Below are 19,045 nucleotides of genomic sequence, written 5' to 3' on the forward strand. Positions count from 1 at the left end.
AAATCATTTCCAAATTTTTTTAAAAAATTTCGGGAGCTGAATTTATATCAAACATTAATTCTATATAACGAAATAGACCTTTGTGAGTAATGAAAGTTATTATATGACGACTATTAACGTCAAGTTTTAATTGATGGTATATGACTTTCAGATTAAGTCTTGTAAAGTACTTAACTTTTCTCAACTTAGTCATAAAAGAGTCGAACGTAGATATAGGGTAGTTTTCTCTTCCAATAGCTTCATTCACTCTGCGCATATCAAAGCAAAGTCGTATATCTCCTAAAGTTTTTATTTGCAATGACGATTGGAGTTATCCAAGCACTCGGTTCAGTGACTTTCTTGATAATATTACATTTTTAGACTGCTTTTAGTTTTGCTTCAATTAATGTTTCTACTGTTATAGAGACACATTTGAGTGGTTGTTGTACTGCTTTGACATTTGGGTCTAGGCCAATTTTATCACAATATATTTGATTTTTAGAAAAGGTAATATGTTATCTGTTTTAATTCTGCTAACACTCAGACCAAGTCTCAAAAGTTCCAATTGTTTAGCTGTATCTTTGCCAATGATAGAAACATCTCCATTTTTTACAACAAAAAACGATGCAATAACTTCTTTTTAATATGATAAACTAATGGCATTAACAAAATTTTATTGTAATTTTTGGTAATTCTGTTGACGCATATGGTTTGAGGATTTCAGTTGGATTTGGAATCATTTCCCACATAATTGGTTTATTTTTAGAAAGGACTTTATAATCTATATCTTTCACTATATTAACCTTACATCTGAAATTGATAAGATACATCAGCTTGGTACCACTGATAAAACAGTAAATGATGTCATCAAGAGGACTTCATATACTAATTAACTCAGTACTATTTATTTTGAAACAATTATAATTCTGTAAATTGTCATGCTCTAAATTTTCATAATTAGTATCAATATAATTGACTTTATTTTCTTTATGCGTAAAACGCTTTGGATCTTTTGTATCTGAATCATCTTCTTTTGAGAGGAAAGGTTTTCTTTTATTTACACGAGTCTTACGAAACTTTGCAAAATGACCCTGAAAATCACATCTCCTACATTTCAAGTCTCTAGCTGGGCAAAATTATATATTTATTAGTAGTATGGTTAGTTCACCTACATCGTTGACAAGAATCATTTTTATCTCTATCATGAAATATAATTTTGTTGACTGATAAGGAATTATCTGTTTCTAATGATATATAAGGAAAATTCATATTCATAACTGATGACTGAGTGTTTATTTATTTAAAAATATAACATAATTCAATAATGTCATCAAGCGTACGTTCTTTTTTTAAAATTTTCTTTTACAAATCTGAATTTGTTCAATAATCGATAATAACATCCTTTAAAGTTATATCCTTTGATTCATATTCAGTTTTGCCAAAGCCATAACGTTTAGCTTGAAGTCTGATTTCTAATAAGAATTTATTAAAATTCTCTGCATCATTTGATTTAGTATCGTAACATTTAAAAGTCGAATTTTGTATTAGGAATGTTTGTTTTACGAAAAAAGTATTAAGCTTATCAACTAAGACGTCAATCGCTTGATCAGCATTAATAATGACGTCTCCAGATAAATTTTACGCAATCTCTTAAAGTTGAACGCCTCGCAAATATAATAATTCATCTCTCTTCTTTGAGGATGTTTCAGGCTTTTCAACAGCCAGATACAATTTCAAAGATCTAAATCACTTCTTTTATTCTGCACCAATAACGGCTTCATCAATATCCTCGCACAAAAATGATTTGATACCACTGATTTTACTTATTCTAGCGTAAAATAAATAAATTTAAGATGTATACATTTAACACATTGTATCTTATAAATTTGCTTACTTAGTTATTTCAGTTCTTTTAGACTGACATGCATAGGCTCATGTATGCTGCTATAGCCTTAGCTCCAACGTGACAAACTTTCAAATCTTTGTTGTTATCGCTCACAAGCTTTCTAACCCTCAACTATTCGTTATTAATATTTTGTATTTGCCAACATAAGCTCAATAATCTTCGTCGTCAATTGTGTTTAACATTCAACGTTTTCAATTTGTTTTCAACATTTCGTTGATTTATTTTCAGCCTCGTCAGGAAATAAAAATCGGTTTTGAGTAAATCTGTAGTAGAGATTAATTGTCAAAATTCATTGCTCAAACATCCTCGTTGCAAGTTTGTAAATACACTTTTTCGTAACATTTGCTATAGGCTAGGCTAAACATAGCAATATCTTAAAACTTTTTACGTAGTAGAGTTATAAAACTGATACATGCAATCTATCTCTCTGTTCTCACCGCCTCTTTATCTTTCTTTCAACGCGACTATTTGTCTCTATGGTCCGCCGATTTTAATCTCGACTTCGCTAATCAGCACCTCAAAGACAGACCGAGCATGAGTATTGCGCTCACGAAAAAACACACATGCGTTTGGTTTGACGTGGTAGCGAGCAGACAAAAAGAGGCAAAGAATGAAGGAAAATCGCAACAAAATGGTTTTTTCTGTCACAGCTCATTCTATATTCAACTTTAAATCTAGCTAATTTGAATTAAAGTTGAATTTATTTTGAATTAAAATGGAATATAGCACCATATTTCATTAAAGGGGAAATTTTAATAAAATAATATTTTAACCTTTACTTGTTAGATTTAAGTGATATAAAAATTTTATAAAAGTCATCAATAGTTGATACATAGTTTATCAATAAATAATTACTTTTCAGAATTTGAACTTCGATTCTCAATACGTGAATAAAGGTGTTACTTATGGACATGTAGTTATAGAAATGAACTCAAACCCAATTATAACAGCATTAAATGTTTGTAAACATCTTATATCGAAAAGAGTTTATGCAATAATAGTATCCCATCCACCTACAGGTGAACTATCACCTGCTGCTGTCTCTTACACCAGTGGATTTTACCATATTCCAGTAATTGGTATTTCTTCCCGAGATTCAGGATTTTCTGATAAGGTATTTAAAAATTTATAATACCTTTTATTTAATATAACAAACAGTACTGTAATATTATTATCAATTCAAAATTCGTAATCGCATTATAATAAATACTATCGGAATTTTAGAAAAAATTATAAATAGATTTTCCGAGAATAAACAAGAATTCTACATGCGGATACGTAAATGGAAAGTGATCAAAATAAAAATTATGTTATTGTTAGGTATAAACTCCTCTTCACATGTTTTTGGACACCCAATATAAAAATCGAGAAAGAAATGTAAAAAACGTGTTATTACTCAGCACACAACACTGGTATCTCAAAAACAAACATTCGAAATAGGAGGTAAAAACCTTTCAAAAACGCAATTGCTGACTTCCAAAACAACAAATTTTAGATTTTTATAGCTAATAAAAAAAATAGCAAAATGTAAAAAATGTATCTGATTTTAAGATGTTGCAGAGTTAGATTCCGTAAGCAAAAAAAAAATGTTCGCTGGTACGAAAGAGAATTTTTTTCAACTTTAAATTGAGAGATTGAGCACTATTTTCCAATATTTTTTAACGAGTTAAAACAATTTTTTTGTAATAAAATGAGGTTTTTTTTAAAACATGAATACATACAAAAATAAGTAAGATAGAAAAAAACTCTAGCATAATAAGTAGATGAAAGTACACAATTTTAAGGAATATTTATATTATCAATGAGTGGCTCGGTCGCACAAAAAGAATGTCGACGATGCCGTTCCGTCAAGACAAAGCCCTCAAACAACTCATCTATTGGCTTTGGCGGTATGATGTGCTCGTTCCTTCTCATCTCTCTATTTTCCTCTCAGATTCTTCTGGCTTGTTGTATCACCAAGTTCTTCGTCGAAAAAAAGCACGTGTCGTTTACTCGCGTTGGTAGAATAACAACGAATACCGGTTTTCGCCTACTCATGCATTCTCTCTCGCTCGCTCGCTCTCTCTCTCTCTCATTCTCTCTCTCTCTCTCTCTCTCTCTCTCTCTCTCTTTCTCTGCTTAGGTTTGAAGAGGTAAATGAGGAAATGAGCTAGGGATGTCTAGACAGCCGTGAATATGAGACGCCCCAGCCGCAAATACGGTAAAAGGTATAATTGTGTATGATGGCATCCATTATTGCTTTAACTGATTATATAATTATGAATATTGCGATAAGGCCCGACGCTATGGTGCCGAACATCATAAAGCCGTTCTATAATTTGGTATAGGTTGAAATGCCGATCTGTTTTATTGTTTCTGAATCCAATAAATTTCTGAGTTTTGATGTTTCTGCTAGTACTGGTAGATCCGAAAGTCTTCGATGACGTTTTCGAACAGAGCTGTCCAACAGTTTCCAACAGTTCTATTGGGAAATGAGAACGTTGGTGTAGTCATTCAAGATCTTTTGGGAAAGTAAATTCTGTCATTCATAAGACCTTAGAGATTGTGGAGGTACCAAGTGAGTGTTCTCATTGGGTGGATAATTTCTGAAGTAATGATTGAGGATGGGACATTTAATTGTGTATATCACATCCCATTGAACTTGTAGGCTGACGGAAGGATGCGATGCGATTGAAATCCATCAAAGTTATTTCTCTGTCATTTTCTATTCACTCAGCATCAGCAATACTGTTTCGGATATCCATTACTCGTTGAATGTACTTTAGTATGGATTCGTTCTTTTGCCAAACTAGGATCGCCAATTTTCCTCGGTGGGTATTTGCAGTTGCGTTTAAGGAAAACACTTGTTTGAGTTGTTTTGTGAAGTCATCAAAGTCCGTGAAGGTCAACCCTTGTATAACTGCATACGCCTTATCTTCTAATTTATTAATAAGCAGCTTGATCATTTGATGATATGAACGCATGTAAATTAGTACCGTTATAACAGGAAACTTCAGCTAGGACATCTTTAATCGTAAGAATAGAAGGTAAACTACAAAGTACCATGGGTGAAGTTTTGAATGACTTTAGTCGCGGTATGTGATAAAAGGATAGTCGCTGTCGTATTCGGGACAGGAAACTATCTGGCAAACCTGAGATCGCAGGTATTTGTGTAACCAAATTTTGATTTTGTGTGATCGGAACGATCGAATTTTTTATCTGGTCATATGCTGTGCGTAGTAATATAATTCGTCTCTGGAATCCCTTAGTCGTTCTGTTTTTTTCGTCAAGAGTAATGGTATCTTCTTGCATGATTTTTTCCGCTTCCTCGTTGACGCGGGCTTTTTTGGTAGCAAAAGCGGCATCTCGGATGTATAATTCTCTTTTTCTGCATTTAAGTTCGACTAACTACATTAGATCCCCTTGAGAATTTTAGGAAAGCATGTCATCACGTAAGTCTTCAAAGTCTTTGTTTGGTTTCGGCATTTTGTCCGATATGAAGAATAATCCGTTTGAGTCTCACTCTTAGGCTTTCCTGTTTTATTTTTTTTCTGTAAAATTGTGTTTGAGAAAGTAGAATTAGCTTGTTATGGTGTACTTAGGTGTTCGTGAGCAACACGGTTTGTGATGGAATCTCGAGTATTCGGACATTTGAAGCTTTTTTCGTGGATATAAAGAGGAGAAAGAAAATGAAGCATATACAAAGAAGAATTCATTCATAATTTTCTATAAAACATATATTCCATACTTTTTCGGCATAAATAAACCTACAATAAACAATGTAAGTGGCTCATGCATAAATAATTTCTTTATCAGAATTAATAAAATAAAATATACGACACAAAAACTAGAAAATACTTTTAATGATCTTTATCCACTTTTTGTTACATAAACAAATTAGAGATTCACAAAATTAAAACCAAAATATACAATCAGTAAAATACTATAAGCTAGAAATAAATTTCCAAAAAGTTAAATGAAAAACAATAACAAATGAGTATAATCCTAATATCGCCATGAATAAATAAAATAAAAACATGTAAAGAAAACGCTATAATAAAAAATAAGCCTCATACAACAAACAAAAACTTGAAAAGGAAAAAATATACAACTAGGGCGATAATGGTATTGTACAAAAATAAGGAGACACTTTACGAAGTCTGTCCGGAAAGTATCGGGCCTACGTTTATATCTTCGCACCATAGTGTTCGAGCGACCTCAACCGGACAAGAACGTCAACAGTAAAGCCTCACGAATCTATTGGTTACTTACTGACACCTGCCGGACGTATAGTTCATGTGCAGTGTGTCTTTGTTTACAGTGCCTTTTTCGCGTTCGTCGGATTTTGATATTGTCAAAAATGACTAAAAAACAAGATCAACGAATTTGCATCAAATTTTGCTTTCAACTCGGAAAAACGAGTTCGGAAACTATTGAAATGATGCAAAAGGCCTTCGGAAGCGAGTGTATGAGCAAAATACGAATAAAAGAGTGGTATAAACGGTTCAAGGATGGTCGCACTTCTGTCGATAGTGATTCTCGTTCCGGCCGACCTTCGACGATCAAAACCGCAGATAATATTGAGCGGGTGCGACTTGTAATCGAACAAGATCGTTATATGACTGTGCGAGAACTAGAAGAAGACCTTGGAATACCAAAAACTATCATTTCAGAAATTTTAACCGAAAATTTAGTGATGAAACGCTTGTGTACGAAATTCATCCCAAAATTGCTCTCAGCAGAGCAGAACATTCGCTTAGAAATCGCTCTGGACAATCTGGAAATGGTCAATAATGATGACAATTTGCTTAGAAAAGTTATTACAGGTGATAAATCATGAGTTTATGGTTATGATCCTGAAATAAAACCACAATCTTCACAGTGAAAGCATTCTGAATCGCCAAGACAAAAAAAAGCACGTCAAAGTCGGAGCAATGTTAAGTCAATGTTGATTGTTTTTTTCGATGTGAATGTGTTGTACATCACGAATATGCACTAACAGGTCAGACAATCAATAAAGAATACTACGTTCAAATTTTGAAACGTTTGCGTGATGCAGTAAGAAGAAAACGGCCGCACTTTTGGGAAAGTGGTGACTAGCTTCTCCATCACGATAATGCGCCAGCGCATTCATCCAATCTTGTGCCGCAGTTTTTGAGCAAACACAATATCGCATTGCTTCGACAACCTCCATACGGTCCCGACATAGCCCCTTGTGACTTTTGGCTGTTTCCAAAACTAAAAAGACCACTCAAAGGACACCGATTCGATGATAAAACAACGGTTGAAAACAATGCGACGAGTGTACTTTAGGGTATCCCTAAAAGTGAGTTCCAGGATTGTTTTAAAAAGTGGAAACATCGATGGAACCGTGTTATTCAATCAAGTGGGGATTACTTTGAAGGATGCCACCCACCAGATGATAAAGAATAACGCCAGCACGAAAATATAAAGGTAGGCCCGATACTTTCCGGACAGACCTCGTATAGCTTATAAGAAAAAAATCCAAAAAATGAGATACTGAGAAATGATTACAAAAAATATGTGAAGACCTTAGACAAAGTTATAGAAGATACTGAAATTAAATTTGAAACAGAATAAGTTAAAAATGATGGGGATAATCCAAAAAAATGATGGAATCTAAATAATACAAAACTAGGTAAAAATAAAATTAATGAAATTCAAGATTAAATAATAAAAAATAACTACAGAAAAATAAAAGGCAAATATGTTACGTCTCACTTTTCGTGAGGTGAAGATTTCAAATCCTTTTTGGGCTGTGATTTCTCACTTTACCCGGGTAAGGAAAGATTGGTGTTGGCTAAAATACAGAAAAATTTGATGCACACGGCGTGGATGTTTTTCTATTTCCTGAATCCAAATCGATTATTCTAGCGCTAATCTTTTCGGAAGGCACAGAGAATCATCAATTATAGATTCCACTCAGACCTATAAAGATCCTAATGATCCAAGTTCTGAGCGTTAAACTATTGTATCAACTCTATCCAACTCGTTTTTCAATGAGAGGACCGAGCGATACGGAATTGGGAAAATGGATTGTGTAAGGTGAAGAAATAAAAATTAGTATTGGAAATAAAACTTACTTTTATATAGTCCTTTAAACGATTAATGGAAACTTTGATCGTGTTCGTAATAGAATCCTTGGGCTTCTTGAAAGAGAGTGTATCTTTTGAGCGTGGGACTTCTTGCTGCGGGTGGCGTAGCAGTGGCGAACAGTTCGCGGCTTACTTAACACATTCCCTCGTGATGCGCTCTCTTTCAAAATAAGGCCGCAAGGGGCTCTGAAGGATTTGGGCATGAAAACTCCAAAACTGATTGGTGGAAATTTTCCCGCATTAGGAGAACGTACAGTTTCTTTAAGACAGATGGAGTTGCTCATGCCAAATCGCGTATAAAAGTACCCCTTTCTTACCGTGCAAGGACTTAACATACTTATTATTTAACTATTATCTATTATTTGTTACTAAATATATATATAAATAACAATTTGAGAGTTATATTTAATTCTCAAATGTTATTTATTCACATCTTTAAACTTAATTGAAACGTAGCTTAAATGATAAATCGTACGACTTAATTTATCTAACTGCACAAACTATGTAATACAATAAAATAATTTTTTAACTTTTGATGACTAAGCTAAACGGAAAAATAAAAACTCAGTGGAAAACGCATGAGAGGAGCTTTCTCTTTTTTTTCTACATTCCGCTTAGGGTTTGGGCGTCGGCAGCCCATGCTGTAAACACAAGGACATCTTAAGCATATGGACGCACATAACAAAGTCGTAAAATTTCTTATACCTATTTTCTAATCGCAAAATATTTGGTCAGCTTGTCTTCTCTTGGAATTTGTAGAAACCTTGAGAAGAGAAACTTTCCAACGTATTTTCGTTTCTCGAAATTGTGCAGTTTGAACCATTAAATTCGTAATAAAAAAAAATAATTAAAAAAAATTGTACCATTAATTATCCGACGTTACAAATAACAAATTGCAAATTATATGAATAATTTTTTTGTCAAATAGATTCTTAACTTAGTTCAAAAATAAGAAAAACGAATAATGAAAAATTAAAATTATCAAATAGAAATACATTATATATCTATTTGATAGTAACAAATACTAATGAAACTTATGAAATCGTTATGATCATGCAAAACAAAGTATCAATACGTATATTAAAAATGCAATTTGTTCTAATACATTAAAAACCGCAAAACTAATCCCAATTTATAAAGGAGCAACTAAAACTTACATATTGGATGTGTCGAACTATAGACTCATATTACTAATATCAAATTTTCAAAATATCGAATATTCAAAAAAATTATATATATTTGGCAGTTCGGAAAAGACATCAGCTTAATTCGCTTCGATGGATGTCGAATGGTCGTTTTAGTTCGTCGCGTACAGTCCTAATGAGGAAATAGAGATCGAGAAAAAGGTTGCACGAGAGCAAGCTAGCCAGACTCACACTCGTAAGGTGGGAAGAAGAACGTGGTTGGTAAGGCAGTAACATTTCATCCCAGTGTTATCGGCTGGAATCGTCAGTGAGGCTCGACGGCCGATAACTCCTGCCTCATACGCTTGGAGCGGTCAGGTCGCTATACAGGTTTATAATATTCAACGAGCAAGTTTCTTGCCATTTATGGATGGCCAATATACCATCTAGTAAGAAATGGGTGGACCACGAGATCGCTACATATATAATAGAATACATTCTTCCTTCCTAAAAAAAAATATTATTGTGTAGTAATTTGGTTTTATGAAAAACAAAAGTACTACCTGAGTAATTGTCTCGAATTGATTGCCGTGATCAGTTTTGAAGAGTAATGACTTTTGAGGCAATTTATTTAAATAATTTTTTATAAGCAACCAAAAATGTCAAATTAAACATAAACACGAGTATTGTTTTTATATGTTATGACTTGGCATAGTTAGTTTGATGCCATCTTACCCAGTTACAGCATGGGTCTTAATGGGTTAACAGTAATTTATTTCTATGAAATACTCAGAAAAATAACTCATAAATAATAGAATTTCAAAAATAAAAGTAGCTATTGTTTATAGTTCAGCTTGTTTTAACTTTGAAAATAAATATTGATTTCTTTGTCTCCAAAAATTATTCTCTTATACATCGATGACATAGAAATATGCATCTAAATTTAAGGTATGGAAATAGCAAATTTGCAAATAATTTATGATTTTTTAATAAATCAAATGTCATTTGATGAATAAAATTATTATTTAACAAAGCAAAACGTGTTCGGAAACAAAAAAATTGAGTTATCTTTCATAATAAAGGTATCGCTATTTTGAACCTAACAAATATGTTTTAAATAAATTATCATGTTAGAGTTTTGAATTTATACAGATCACTATATAAATATTCCTATCCAAATCTCATTTAAAATCTTTTATCATGTAAATAAGAAAGATATTGTACTGTGATGCAATGTACGAACAAGCAATGAATTTTATTTCAAGCACAAAAGTTTTGAAAAATATTCTTAAGAAATGATTAAAAAAATGTAACGAGAAAGTCACTAGTTTGCCTAGACTACTTGTTCTAAAATTATTGTTTATTAATCACGAACTCGGTGAATATGAATGCGCCATAGCTATAAAGATTACAGTGGACGACGGAATCATACGCAGAACTGTATAAGTTACAGGGAATGCAATAAATACAATTGTATCAATGCAGATCAGCTGCAATACTGCACGCCAACCTGCATCCCGATGATGATCGCCGTAAGTATACGTATGTGTGTATGTGTGTGAGAAAGAGGAATAGGATCAACCACCTCAATGAGCTATTGCTGCTAAGGACACTTGGCATGTCTGTTACACTGATTAGCAGCGAGATCGCTGCCAGTACTGATCTCGCGACGATCACTGAACTACTGCTACTAATATGGAAACGATATACAGGAGATCAAGCAACCCTATTCTCTCGATGTATAAATTATCGGCACTCACATCTACCCGTTCTTACCTAGTTCCTCGCGTGCCAATACTTGAACGCTTGCATATTCCATTACCGATGGCATGAATGGATATTACCGGTCGATAAACAGAATAGATGCTAGGTAGCAGCATTTTTCTTCACAACTATTAAATTTTATTCGTCAATAAGTTAAATAAATTAATGCATACAGTATTGTGAACGCTTTATCTAAAAAAGTTTAAAGAATTGATGACAAATACGTTTTTATGTTATAAAACTTATCAATTTTTATGAATAATGTCAATTATAATTGTATACTCAAAACTAAAAATATTTTATGCGTTTATGTTAACAAATAAATAGTAATAATCTAATATATAATCTAGTATACAACCTGAATGGATTTGGCCATAATTTAATTTTTTACAGTCAGAGTCCTTTGATTTGCCTAATCCTGGCTATCCGTAAGACGTACTGTTATTTGGAAATAGACTAAATTAACGTCCAGTGATCTAATGCTTGTAGTGTAGGAGTCACAGAGCTTTTCGTGATCGATTGAGGTTAGTGAAAATACCTAAGTGTTATAACGGGGTTTTGACCCAGCGCGGGTCACTCGTTATATAAATTACGAGGGGATTAAAACAGCTCGGTGTGGGCCTCGTAATAGGCTGCGCAAAGCCTAGCCCAGCAGCAACAGGAACGTTGTGGTGCAGCGTCTGTTACCTTGGCCCGCGGAGAACGTCGTGTAGTCCTATGGGCGCTTTGGAACAATCACGAAATTCAGGTGCGAAAGCCGGACGAAACGGAATTGCTTACGATAGGTAAAAAGGAAGCGCAAAAGAAGAAAACAGATATACGAATAACATCGAGTTTACTACGGAGAATAATACAAAATTAATACGCAGCGTAAGCGGGAGAGAGAGTGGCGAAAGCTAGCGAGAGAGACATGTATTCGAGAAGGTACTTACAATAATATCTCGGCGTTAGCCCTGCAGGCGCTATCCTCAGCCTTGCACGTGGCTCGCGATGACGCGCAGTGTACAGCTCGGGTGCAGTCAAGAAGCGGGCGGCCTTAAGCTCGCACGCGTGGTCGCAGGAACTAGCCCGCCAAAGGCACTAGGGGCGATCTCGGCACCGGTATCTTACACCGAGTAGACACTCGCGGAATCGCAGACAACCGAAATGTCATTCACAAAAGTTAGTCGCGAAAAGTCGGATAACAAAAGATCACAAGCACGAGTATAGCCGCTCGTCACACATCCACGTGCTTCCAAGTCGCCGGTACAATCCCTTTACAATTATCGCGCACCTCTGCCCTACTCTCCTACTCGCGCGCGTCGCGCCGGCCTCCCGAATCCTCTCTCTCTAGCTCGCCCTCTATTAGCGCTCTCTCTGACTTACCTTTGGCTGCCATACATGTGGGATAAATATATGACAATTATATACATAAGAATAATTATAATTATGTATGGGGAGAGAGAGACATAACGAGGGTCTGGCCGCTCGTTATAGTGTTTTTATATATTTTGACTCCTTAAATCTGAATTCCGAGGATATTGAGCTGTAAAAGTCTGGGTTCAATTGTTATTAACAATTTAATGGTTTAAATCGTTATATAACGACAACTGTGAAATATATCAACATCTAGCTAGTTTCATTGTACGTGGCGTTTAATAACAAATCAATCAGTTTTGTATTCTTTAAAATCTTTGACAAAAAATGAGGATATTTTTAATTAACTAAAAAATTCCACACCTTTCTCACGTTACGCTTCTTCTTATCACAATATCTCCATTTCTACCGACAACTTTTCTATTTTTAAAGTTTCCTTTGCTAGATAAAGCTTATTCCTACTTTCGTAAACCATAATCGTTAGATGATATTAGCTAATGTAACGGAAATATTTACTTCCAACCGAGATAATGAATAAAAAAATCACGTTCCCAATTGTTTATAATTAGACTATAATATTCACGGAAATATTAAGTCCGTCAGAAATACTATTGATCATTGTTAGTCGCATTGACACTAACAATTTGAAATCTTTATGAACTTTATATCTTCACGTATTAATAACAAGTAATCTGAGTGGACGGGAGTCGCTTTCTGTTCAACAGCGATTGTTTTTAGCTAATAGTAGTTTATTTATTTACAACTTATATGTTACATTTGGTTTACATTTCTTAAATTTCTATTTGTGTCTCGTATCCAGTTTGTGTAGTTGATTATGTATGTGTTTTGTGTGTGTATGTGTGTGTGAGTGCGCGCGTGCGTGTGTGTGTGTATGTGTTGTGTAAATATGTGCCTTTGTAGGTGTGTCTGCAACTCTTGTGTCCCTGTCTTCTGCGCCTGCCTGTTCCTTTTTTCTTCTCATTTTTCTTGTGATTAATCTTCTCTTCCTCTTTCTCTCTCCAAGATCTGCCTTTTCCGCTCTTCTGTTTTCTTTTCAGCTTTTCCTTTATTACTTTCTTTTGCCTTTCCTTTGCTTTTGCTCTCCTACTTGCTAATCATTTCATCTATCTTTCTTCTTGTTAAGGCTTTGACACCTTTTTCTTGTTTCCTATTGCTCCCTCTGCCATTCCTTTCCTCAACCTCACTTATTTTTCTTTAGTATCTTATGATTTGCCTTCTAGTTTACCTATTTCTTTCTCTTATTCGATTCTTCTTCTTTCCCATTTTGCTCCATCCTCCAATACCTGCTTCCTCTCGCTTGTGTAGTTGCTGTTACTTGTGTCTTGTTTGTGTGTGTGCATGTGTATGTTTATGTTTGAGCGTATGTTTGTGTTTTGTGTGTATCTGTGTGTATGTATGTGTGTGTAGATGTGTCTGCGAGTCTTGCTTCTCTGTCTTCTGTTTCCGTCTCTCCTTAGGGTCTTGTAGCTTCGTCTTCTTGCTTTTCTTTTTCTTTCTTCTCTTCATTTCTTCTTCTTTTCAATTTTATCTCCATCATCCACGCTATCTTTTCTTTGCTTCCTATTATTATTTTTTCCCATTCTTCCCCTTCCTTTCTACTTTTTTCACATTTTTCTACCATGTGCTTCCAATTTTCTTCCTCTTTCATACACATTCTGCATCTCTTATTTTCTTCTTTTTCCTAATACCTGCTTACTCTCGTTTCATTACCTAACCTAAACCTTTCCCTTATTTGCAGGCCTTTTATTCTTCCCTCTCCTTGAATTTCCTTTAACCTATACCTTTTCATTTCTTCTTTCAGCTCTTTCCACTCGTTTATGTATCTTGATTTTTCTAGCTTTCTTCCAATTCTTTTTCATCTTTTTTCTTCAGCTCATCTCTTATTTCTTCCTAAAACTCTTCCCTCATTTCATCTCCCTCTTCTCTCTCTCTCTGTATATTTTACTTTTTTCCAGCCTTGCCTCTCTCTCCTCCTTCTTACCCTTTTTATCTTTTTCATTTCTTTCCCTTTTCTTTAATTCTCTCCATGCTTCTTTTCTTATTGAGCCATCTCTTCTCTTATTTTGTTTTCATACTTCATTGCTCTTTCTAATGCTGTTTCTTACATTTCTTGTCTTCCTGTTTCCCATCGTATTAGGTAACTTGGCGTGTTTCTATCTAATCCTAATACCCACTTTATGTATTTTAGTTGTAGTCTCTCTATTTCCTCATATCTCTTCCATCCCCAGATTTTTGCTCCACACAAAATCACGCTTTTCACCAGAGCATCGAACAGGTTCATCCTTAGCTCCCAGTTTTCTCTAAATAGCCTTTCTCCTAGCCCCTATAACTTTCCGAGTCCCATATTTATTTTCCCTTCTACCTTCTTTATCTGCTTTTTATTTCCGTTATTTCTGCTTATCACATATCCTAAGTAGTTGTACTCTTTTACCATCTCTGTCTTTTCATCTTACGATTCGAATTCTTCTTCCATCCCCCTTCCTCCCCCTCTCCTGCATTTCATCATCTTTGATTTTCCTACATTTAACTCTAACCCCCTTTCTTCCAGGTATGTTTTTAATTTTTTCAGCATTGCTTTCATTCCGTTTTCACTCTTTGCCATCATCACTATATCATCTGCGTATCTTAATGTCCATATTTTCTTCCTTCCTATCACTACCCCTCCTTCCTGCACCTGCTTGATCTTCACTTCCAGGTCGGCGAAGGCAAGATTAAATAGCGTGGTGCTCAAAGGGCACTCTTGCCTTACGCCTTTGTAAGTCTCAAACTTCCCAATTATTTCTCCTCCAACTTTTACCTTACTCCCTGTTTTCTTGTATATTTCTTCTATTCTTTACGAATTTTTCTATTTATCCCTTTCTCTTTCATTGTTTCCCATATTTTCTTCCTCTTTATTTGATCAAAAGCGGCCTTCATATCTGCAAAGATTACGAACAGTTTTCCTCCTTTTTCCCTTATATCCTTTCCTATTATTGTTTTTAATATAAATATCGCGTCCATTGTTCCTCTTTTCTTTCTAAATCCCATAAGTATCACTTAGCGTTTCTTTAGCTTCTAGTTCTCTTTCCAGCTTTTTTACCAGTATTTCCGTATATATTTTATATCCCGTATCCATCAGCGTTATTCCTTTATAGTTTCCTACTTCTTCTTTCCTCCCTTTCTTATATATTGGTACTATTATTCCCTTCCTCCATTCTTCCGGATATCCTTCTCCGTTCCATATTCCATTTAAGCATTTTGTCATATCTTTTATCAAGCCTTCCGTGCCTTCCAACCACGCTTCAATTGCTATACCATCTTCTCCTGTCGCCTTTTTCTTTTTCATTTTTCTTACCTCTTTTACTTCTCTTTCTTTAATTTCTTCACCTTCCTCTCCTTCGCTGTCTTCGGTTTCTTCCCCTTTAATTTCTTCCTATTCTTACTCTCCCAATTGTTCCTTGAAGTGCTTTATCCATTCTTCTTTTCTTATATTTTCGTCTAATCCTTCCTATTACCTCTTTTCTTCCTATTACCATTCACTTTATCCCAGAATTTTCTTCTCGTCTTATCTGTTCTTATTTGTTCTGCCACTCTTTTCCGTTCATCTTCTTTTGCTTTTCTTATTTCCTCTCTGTATTCTCTCTTTGCTTCTAGGTATTTGCCTCTTTCTCCTTCCCCTTTTCTTACCTTATTTAACTCTGCCATCACCCTATCCCTTTTTGCCTTACATTCTTTTCTCCACCAGCTTTCTTTTGACCCTTTTTTTTCCTTATCTTCTTTTTTACAACTGCGTTCTTCACTCTATTTTTTATATCTTTCCATTTATCTGTTCCCTCTATTGCGTCTATCCATCTCTGATACTCCCTTATACCTTCTTCACTCCGGTCGTCTATCATTTTTTCTTCCTCTTCTTTTCTTTCTTCCGCTATTTTGTCTCCCAGTTCCACCTCTATTGGTGAGTGGTCCGACTTTACCCTCTCCTTTATTTGAACCTTTTTTATCGCCTCATCACCTTCCTCGTTACCTACTACATAGTCTATCGTTGACATTCCTCTCGCTCCTATATATGTTATTTCTCCCTATTCATCTCTTTCTTTTCTCCCATTCGTTATCACTAAGCCCATTTCTCCTAGCCATTTTATCATTTCTTCTCCTTCTGCGTTCAACACTTTATCCTTGGCCTTAATTTCTTCTAGGTTTTCTTCTGTCTCCCATTCCCTTCCTTCGTTTCCTGTTCTTGCGTTGAAGTCTCCTCCTATAATTATTGTTTTTCCTCTGTTCTCCTCTATCTCTTCACTTAGATATTCATAGTTTTCCTTCTTCTCATATTGCATATACACCGATGTTATCATGTATTCCCTCCCTCCGATCTTTATTTCTCCTACTATTACCTCACTTGTCCTTTCTTTCTTCCATTCAACCTTATTCATCCCTTTCCTCTCTCTTACCGCCATTATACCTCCCCCTATTTCTCTCCCCCTTCTTCCCTCCCTTCTTGAGTCCCTCCACTCTATGCTGTACCCTTTAAGTTGTTTCTCCACACCAGTTCTTGCCCCTTGCCTCTTCACCCAGGTTTCCGTTAGCCCTATTCTGTCGAATTCCCTAACATATTCCCAGTCGTCTTCATCCATGCTCCTCACCCCCGCCACGTTCCAGAATAGTATTTTTACTGCCTTTCTCCCCTCTCTCTCCCTTCTCTCCTCTCTCTCTCTTTTATCCCTATTGTTTTCGAAACCCTTCCACCCTCTTTCCTACCATTTTTCCCTCTCTCTCGCTCCACCACCATTCTTCTTCTTTTGATTTCACCCCGTTATGCCACATCTTTACCTCTTTACCTTTACTTCTTATTTCTTATTTCTTTCGCTTTTCTTCTTACTTTCTCTCTTATCCTTCTCTACTTCCACGTCCAGTTCAGATCTATGTATATCTTTTTCTGTGCCAGATTCTTTTTCTTCTTCATAATTCCTTCTTTTTGTTCCCATGACGCGCATCTAATTTGCCACATGTTTTTTCTTCTTTCTCTCCGATAATCTCTCTCCGCTGTTCCTCCTATTCTTCTCAGATTCACTATCTCTCCTTTCATTTCTAGTACCTCCCTTAACGAGACCTCTGCTTCTCCCTTCTTTTCCCATCTTAACTCACCCTCTAAGTCTGTCACTGTTATATTGTTTATCCTACTTTCTCTATCCATTTTTTCTCTCATATGCTCTAATTCTTCCTTATTGCCTACTTCTGTTCCTCTTTGCTTCTTGTTTCCTCCTTCTACGCTTTCTTTTAGTTTCATGCACTCCTCTTCCAACTGGTCCATCCTCTCTCCCCATTTTTCCTGCAGTTTCTTTTCTCTAGGTTCTGCTTTTTCCCTTGCTTCTTTCGTCTCTTTCTTTCTTTCTTCTCTCTCTCTCTCTTGTTCTTTCCTAACTTTTCCTATTTCCTTCTCCCACCATTCTTCTCTTCTTTTCCCCTCAGCCTCCATTCTTTCCATTTTTCCCATTATTTCTTCAAACATTTCTGTCCATTCTTTCCTTTCCTCCTCCCATACCTCTCTTAATTCCTTTATGTCTGTCCGTATCTTTTCCATTATATCTTCTGCACCACTACTTTTTCCCACTTCTCTTATCGTGTTGTCCAATCCTTTCCCCCCTCCCCATCCATCTCGCTTCCCTCGCTCTCACTCTTGCATCTCTTTGCCTCTCTCATTTCTCCTCTATTATTCTCCCTCAGCCCCTCCCCGCTGTCTCTCCCCCTCACCACCTTTACTCTTTTCTTCTTTATCCCTCTGGGCCTTTCTTATCCAACCTTCCACCTTTATCTCTTAATTTTTCTGTTGTCACAAATCTTTTCATCCTATCCCGTACGCCTTAATTCGACTCTCTATAACTACCCGTAATCCCACCTTTATTCCCTGTCTTACCTTTTCTGTCTCTGCCTTTACTTCTTACCGCCCCTCCTCTCTGCCTGCCTTTCCCGCTTTCTGATTTTCTCTCTTAACCTCAACTTTTATTTTTTTTCTTTATTCCTTTCTCTCTGCTTTTTCCTGCTCTTCCAGGCCTCTCTCTTTCTTCTCCACACCTCCTCCAACTCCACGCTCTTTTCACGTCTATTTCTCTCCTCAAACACTTTTCCTCTTTGACTTTATCACCAAAACTCGCGCTCACATCCACGCGAAATCCGACGTTTGGATAAGGTATTATGTTGAGTTTTGCGCTATGTGCAAATCCGAGGTCAAAAAGAGGGGTTTCCATTACATAAAACACTTCGACCTTGAAATGACCTTCAAAATGAGGTTAAAGGTCAAAGGTTTTTGGTGCATTGGGTGGCCCACTCTGTTCTGAACAAATTTTGTAGAGGTCATTTTCCGATATCTTAAAAATTAAAAAAAACGCTTTTAGGCAGTTTTTCAAGCATTTGACCTTAAATCGACCTTCTCAAGGCCATGAAAAAAAATTTAAAAATATCGTTTTGGACGTAAAATTTCCCTCTGTTTCCGAATCCGGTGTCAAAAATAGGGGTTCCCATTTAAAAAACACAATTCGACCTTCAAATGACCTTGAAAACGATGTTCAAAGTCAAAACTAATTATATAGATCGATGGCCCCCTTTGTCGTAAACAACTTTCATCTGAAACATTTTTCACAAAAACACGAATTTTCGATTTTAAAATGGCTGTACGGATGGTCTGGAACGTCCGGTACATGAAATAGATGATAATATTGTACAAATAGTATTTAGTAATAGTGTAATAAACGAACTATAGTAGCAGTTAGACATATTGATGTATATATTATTAACCAAAAAGTAACCAATTTAATAGATCAAACTAC

The 19,045-nt window shown here is 35.5% G+C and overlaps 1 protein-coding gene across 8 annotated transcripts in view; it reads left to right on the forward strand.

The window, feature by feature from the left end:
* Window positions 1–19,045, forward strand: part of LOC131663753 (glutamate [NMDA] receptor subunit 1) — a 1,362,975-nt gene that overhangs the window by 269,710 nt on the left and 1,074,220 nt on the right. For all 8 annotated transcript variants that reach the window (XM_058934360.1, XM_058934403.1, XM_058934412.1 and 5 more), the window contains one exon: window positions 2,748–2,999. In XM_058934360.1, coding sequence (XP_058790343.1) covers window positions 2,748–2,999 — 252 coding nt within the window. The remainder of the gene's footprint in view (window positions 1–2,747; window positions 3,000–19,045) is intronic.

The sequence above is a fragment of the Phymastichus coffea genome, unplaced genomic scaffold (genome assembly GCF_024137745.1).
Source record: "Phymastichus coffea isolate CEN01 unplaced genomic scaffold, Cenicafe_Pcof_1.1 PCOF00002, whole genome shotgun sequence".
NCBI classification, from domain to species: Eukaryota; Metazoa; Arthropoda; class Insecta; order Hymenoptera; family Eulophidae; genus Phymastichus; species Phymastichus coffea.